We start from the raw sequence: 6706 nt of genomic DNA on the forward strand, positions 1-6706 counted from the left end.
GATCCTGTGCATTAGCGGCGGGGTGGGTGCAAAAGGGGGGGTGGTGCGATTTCACCCCTTTCGTTACACTCTCGATGCGACCGCCACGCGAGAAGCACCCGGCCATCTGTTTCCCGCATCGCGCCGTCTCTAATTGATTAGATTTTCATTAATTAACTCCGATCGCAGCAGCCGGAAACGAAACGCATAATCGCGAACGCAATTAAATCAATTAAATCGTCTGAAGAGCGACTCACCGCCGGGCTCTAAGTAAATACCGGCTTATTTATTAATGTGCATAATTGAACAAAGTGACTGCGAGGGCTTTTCAGCTATTATTTACGGGCGTATTATTATTATTTTTTTTTAACAAATTGGAATTGGTAAAAAGTTGGTTTTAATTATTTTGAAACAAAACGTAGTGGAGTTTAATTGAATTATAATTGTTTTGATTTATTTGTATGTATAGTTGCATACAATCAGTTCAATAGGTTTAAAAATTACATTTTAACTGAAGCTATATATGCGAATGTATGTTTGTGACGCTTTTATGGACAAACCATTCAACTAATTGTGATAAAATTTGGTATGGAGACACTTTGGGGCTAGGAATAGCAAATAGGCTACTTTTTGTTGCAAACAAATATTTTAAAGGGTGTAAAATCAGGGATGAAAGTTGATATTGAGATTTATTCTTAGTTTTAGTTATATAAATTATCTGAAGAGGGTTGTAGAACATTTTTAGCATGTCTCATTTTTTGAAAATAAAATTGAATTGATTATTATTACCTGAAGATGACGAAAATAATTATTTCAGCAATTATTTCAAAAATTTACAACTCGATAAATATGTTTATGATGTCACAGGTTGTGGTACTTTGTTTGTGCAACAACGCATTGCTAGTTATTCAGATTAATATCAATTACCTTTATACAATAACAAATTAAATTCTCTTTGTATAATTTGTATGTTTGGTTTCATATAATCCGCCCCGTAGCTATTAAATTAACCAAACATGCACAACATAACAATAAATAGCGTATTTCATTCATAACCCAAAGATTTTAACTCAATTGTTTATTATTGCTTAAAAGTAAACAAGAAAAACATAACCTCGCGTTTGAAACCAGCGCGCACTTAATATTTATTTAAAAAAGAGACGAGATAAAAATTAAATATAAATGTAAATGCAAATGTAAAAATGTTGAAATACGTTGTATAGTCAGGATGAAGAATTACGTTTTCAGATGGCGTTTCGTTTTTGCGCCGCTGGTGGGGGCGGTGAAATGCGAAAACTCAGCCGGTGGCGGCGAGCGCTAGGAATGACTCCCACAACGAGCCAGACAGTCGATAACAGCGCACCGGCACGGCCGCTTGATAACACCAAATGTGCACTAAAAACGAGAATAAAAATAAAAATGAGTGGAGTCACTCAGAGTAACCTACTATAAACAATCAACAAATAAAAATAAAACAAACAAAATTAAATAAAAATAAATAAAAAGTGTGCATAGAGAATTGTTTAATTACAATCGAATGGACTTATTTTAATTTTAAAGTAAGTAAAAGTAATTTTATATTTAAAATAATTTATTTAATTATTTTTATTCAACGAAAAAGAATTTCCATGAATTTTATTATTATTAAATACGCGTACTTTATAAGTACGAGCACGAGCGCGCAGTATGAAAAGAAATGTGAAAAGTAAACAAAAAGATTTAGACATCCGGTAAACGCGCACATTTTTTTATATTAAAAATTATGAATATGAAAAACGCACTCGATTATGAGTTTACCGTCTGCGGAGCTTTTATTCGGTAAAAACGACCGCAAGAAACCTGAGGTTTTGTATGCTTTACCAAACTTTCTTTTTCTTCCTGATACTACGTAGCGAAAAGTTTTCATTGTCCTTCTCTTAAAATTCTAGGTCACAAACATTAACTTCTTCTTCAAAAAAACCCGCTGGACTATTATAGTTGAGAAATTAATAAAGTTTATACACAAGCATTAAATGAATTGAAAGAAAATATTTAAAAGCTTTAATTAAATTTCTTTCCTGTTTTTCGAAAAGGTGAAATGTTTTGAGTGATTGACTAATTAATCTACGTCGAAATGCATTTTTTATGTTCGCAAGTCCGGATGAGTGTCGGCGTGCTTTTTGTAGTTTGTTTTTGTTGGTGTCTTGCTTTCATAAGAGATTGATCACTTGCGCTTTGGCCTTTCTCTCATTTTCTCCGCGTGTTGGTATTCAGGCAGAGAGAGAGTTTGCAGACTCAGCAAGCGCTGGTTCATAGTTCATACATAATGTACCGCGTCGCTCCGCTAGACACTTTTGCGTTTATTTGCAATGCCGAGTGCATCTGTTCAAACAGGCGCGCATGCTGATGCTGAGAGCCAACATCAGCTACGATGTTAACACGCTGCGTTAGGTTTTGATTATGCCCATCAACTCAGTGTGTATTAATACCGTCTATTTTGTTGCAGGATTGTCGGTTGTGTTTTTAGTTAATTAGTTAATAATGAAGTGTGATGTGAAGCGGGTGGGGGTGGTGAGTGGGTTGGGGATGAAAAAGCCGGCGGTTTGGCCAATTTACGTGGTCGTTGGCACGGCGGCGGCCGCTTGTTATGCGAACGCACTCGGTGGTGAGTTTGTGCATGATGACATCCCGGCGGTGGTGCTCAATGGCGATGTGGTGGCGGCGAGGCCTATTCTTGATGTTTTTCGGAATGACTTCTGGGGGACGCCGATGGCTGATCCGCATAGTCACAAATCATATAGGCCTTTAACTACGTTGAGTTTTAGGTAAAAAAAATAGTTTTTTCGATTTTTTTTTAAATTTCAAAGAAAAATCTTTTGAGTTTTTAATATTTTTAGTTAGATTAGTTAAATATTGATTAATCTATAATTATATTAATTTATTTTGTATTTTTAAATATTATTTTGAAGAGTTTAGCAAAAATTTAACCAAAATTTCAATTTTTCCAAAAGTTTCATGTTTTTTTTTTACCAAAATTTCAAGTTTTTTCATATTTATCTTTCACTATTTCAATTAATCATAAATCAAACTATGCTAAATTTAATTTTTCATCTTCCTAGACCTAATAATTATCATTTTTATTAATAATTTTGCAAAAATTTTCATTTTTTTCTCCAAAAATTTCATTTTTTTGTCAAAACTCTTCAATAATTCAACGTACATTAACAAATTATAGTTCAAATTGACCATACTATAATTACCCATCACCCTGTATAAATATATCTCATAAATCTTGCTTAAAACCTAAAATAATCCAAGAAAACAGCAAAAATAAAAACCCTAAAACTGCTTATTTCAGATTAAACTTTTGCTTGTTCGGTTTACATTCGTTCTGGTTCCACCTAACGAACATAATCTTACACTCTATAACTTCAACGCTTTTTGTGCGAACATGTTTGGAGGTGGCACGCCTAGAAGCGCCGTTCGCCACAGTCGCTGGCCTCCTCTTCGCTGTGCATCCAGTACACACCGAAGCAGTAAGTTTTCCTAATACTTTCATAGCTTTAAAACAAAATAGAAATAAAACTTCCAAAAAGACGCAAAAAGCAATATTAAATTTTTAGGTAACTGGAATTGTTGGCAGGGCGGACGTGCTTGCAGGTCTTCTCTTCCTTGCATCCCTGCTAAACTATAATCAGTCTCGAAACACACAGAGTATAATTTTTGGAGGGTTGAGTATGCTTGCGAAGGAAACAGGCATTACGATATTTTTAGTCAATTTTTTCTTTGACTTGTATAAGAGTTATCCGAGGCTCAAAAAGTAATTTTTAAAAATTATTTACGAATTTTTATGAATTAGGTTTATACTCATTAATTTTTAGTGATTTTGTCGATGTGCAATGGACAATGGAGACTAAAAATTTCACAAAACGGACCCTAATCAATTTTATTGCGGTAAATTATCAAAAAAACCTCAAAAAACACAAAAAAATTAATTTTTCTGTTTTAATTACTAGTTTGGGGTATTAATCACCTTCAGACTATACGTCCTACAAGGATCTCTACCAATGTTTTCCGAACAGGATAATCCCGCTGCGTTCCACCCATGCATATTAGTAAGGTTAGTCCTGGAATGCAAAAAATAAAAAATAAAAATTCAAAAATTATATTTATGCTATATTCTGATGCCTAAGCCTGTATTGTGTTTTGTGATGGCAGGACAATGACATTCTGCTATCTGGCCGCGTTTAACTGGTGGCTCCTGCTGTGTCCTGCGACCCTCTCGCACGACTGGCAGATGGGCTCCGTTCCGCTGGTCACGTCGCCGGAGGACTCGCGCAATCTGCTCACGTGCCTCTGCTTCGTCCTCGTGCTGTTGCTCTTCGCCCGCAGTCTTTTAGATTTCGAGGTATGCCAGCGTATTTTTTATCGTTTTACATCCAGCAATAACATATTCCGAAATAAATTGCATGTGAATGTTTGTATGGTTGTGTCATATATTCAGAGCCAGGAAAGTGCGCCGATTATCCTGGGACTGCTAATGCTCGTACTTCCGTTTGTTCCGGCTGCTAATTTGTTCGTCACTGTGGGATTTGTCATCGCCGAACGCATTTTATACATACCAAGGTATATATAATAATAGTTATGGGGTTATTGGAGGTTACGCGCTATTTTTAGAATTTTTTTTGTTTAATTTTTTATATTCTAAAATACCGGTGTTTGCTTTTGGAAAAGTACTGGTATCAATTGGAGGAATAGTAAAACATTTTATTTTTTTCAAAATTGCGGTTTTCCAATGAAAAAATTGACATTAAAAAAAAATTCAAAAAATGCAAAAAAAATCGTTTTTTTTTTTCTTAATATGTTGAATAATTCGAAAACTATTAATCGGATTTTCTTGAAATTTTCACAGGATATACTTAAATATACCCACAATCCAAAAATGTAAAAAAACAAAATAATTTTAAATATTTTAAGCAGTTATAACCTCCTAAAACTAAAAATACCATTTCTATGTATTTGTATGTTATGCAACCAACTTAGCATGGGAAGTATACTTCTAATTGTGACTGGAATACGCCACCTATGGCATGTTTACCATCGCCAGCGACAGACAATCTTCTCCTGCCTACTCCTATTATTCATGTGTCAAAGCCTCCGCTGCGTTGTGCGCAATCGCGACTGGCTTTCACGCGAATCCCTCCTCCGTGCAGGAATTGCAACGTTGCCACACAACGCAAAAATGCATTATAACTACGGCAACTTTCTACGGGATTCAGCGCATTACGAACTAGCAATGGCGCATTACTACACCGCATTAAGGTTTACTATAAAAATCACCTCACTATTCATCGCTTGAATTAATTATATTACAGATTGTGGCCTTCATATGCAAGCGCACATAACAACCTAGGCACACTATTGAAGGACCCACACGAAGCCGAAATGCATTTTAAATTAGCGATACGTTTCTCCAAAGATCACCTGAACGCACATTATAACCTTGGTAAAATGTACCGGATGAATAACACGGAGGAATCGTACAAAATGTTGAAAAAGTGTCTGTCAATTGACGCGACGTTCAAACCAGCGTTTATTGAGTTATGTAGATTGAACACGAAATGGAATTACAGTGGATATACAGGGCGTTTCCTGAAAAAAATCGTTGAGATTAATCATCATGACTATGAATATGCGAAGGTTTATGCACAACGGCTGCAAAAACAAGGTTTATAGAGATATAAATCAATTTTATTGTATGTGTAATGAAAATAATAAATTTATAAAATATTTTTAGGCAATTTAAAACTAGCGTTTAAATATTTTATGTATGCTGGAGGATTTACGCAAACAAAACACGATGGGATGATTGGCGCAATGCAAATTTTACGGTGTTTTGATAGTCAAGGACGATTATTTCAGCTTATTACCAGGTAATTTATTATATAACCTCAAAAATGTTTGGATTTTAGGTTATTTGATGATTATAACCTCAAATTTTAAATTTTTGACATTTTTACATGAAGATATCAAGCAATACATCGCTTTTCAAGTGGATTAACTTCAATTCACACAAACGCGTATCTTCAAAGATGGCATTTGAACTTTGAAGTAAGTAATCAAGCAAGAAGCTACGTCCTGGGCGAGAAACAAAGGAATTTAACGAAATTGTATACCTACAGTGATATTTAACAAAGTTAATGTAAAAATAAACACAATAAATAAAATGGAACAAAAGCAATTTTTGTGTGCGTCGATTATTTCGTTTTTATTAGATCGAAATTTCGCCGCTTTGTGCAGTTAACTGAAACATAATTTGTAATAACCGATGCTGTGTACATAACAAACAATAACAAATAAATATTTATACCGTATGTTGAATAAATTCGTCCGGATTGGGTATTAATAAAAAATGCTGCGCGTGATTTGAATTTGAATGCGGAATGCAAAACACTTTTCGCACCCCGTGTGCGCTGGAGCGTCAAACAAAATGCACATTTGCGGTCGTCGCAAATTCCCCGCGCGCGCACACGCTCAAAAACAAACGAAACAATTTAAATTACCGCCGGACGAGCGGCGCGCCGAAATGAAATCCGTAATGTAAATCGGCGCGGGCGCGCGTAGTGCATTAGCGGGCGGCGGCGGCGGCGGCGGCATTGTATTGTGCGGCGAATTGGTCATCGATCATGTCCGGACGCGGCGCGCCGACGACAGCTGCGCGCGATGGATCCGCCGCCGCCGTCGATTG

General features: G+C 35.8%; 1 protein-coding gene across 1 annotated transcript; it reads left to right on the plus strand.

Moving 5' to 3' along the window:
- The first annotated feature begins 2539 nt into the window (after positions 1-2539).
- Positions 2540-6199, plus strand: LOC135797568 (protein O-mannosyl-transferase TMTC1-like). The gene is made up of 11 exons (XM_065309992.1): positions 2540-2783; positions 3317-3494; positions 3582-3778; positions 3840-3912; positions 3975-4078; positions 4177-4366; positions 4463-4584; positions 5002-5280; positions 5334-5686; positions 5756-5891; positions 5985-6199. Exons 1-11 carry the CDS (start codon positions 2545-2547, stop codon positions 6148-6150), a joined length of 2037 nt encoding a protein of 678 aa, XP_065166064.1. The 5' UTR covers positions 2540-2544; the 3' UTR covers positions 6151-6199.
- Positions 6200-6706: the final 507 nt, after the last annotated feature.

The sequence above is a fragment of the Atheta coriaria genome, unplaced genomic scaffold, assembly GCF_025399875.1.
Source record: "Atheta coriaria isolate IRGN ID8LTWV9N9 unplaced genomic scaffold, Caltech_Dcor_3.1 hic_scaffold_8_pilon, whole genome shotgun sequence".
NCBI classification, from domain to species: Eukaryota; Metazoa; Arthropoda; class Insecta; order Coleoptera; family Staphylinidae; genus Dalotia; species Dalotia coriaria.

Coding starts and splice junctions, on each gene's coding strand:
- LOC135797568 (XM_065309992.1), top strand. CDS start 2,545: ATGAAAAAGCCGGCGGTTTGGCCAATTTACGTGGTCGTTGGCACGGCG. Junction 3,495..3,581: donor ATCCAGTACACACCGAAGCA/GTAAGTTTTCCT, acceptor TTAAATTTTTAG/GTAACTGGAATTGTTGGCAG. Junction 3,913..3,974: donor CCCTAATCAATTTTATTGCG/GTAAATTATCAA, acceptor TTTAATTACTAG/TTTGGGGTATTAATCACCTT.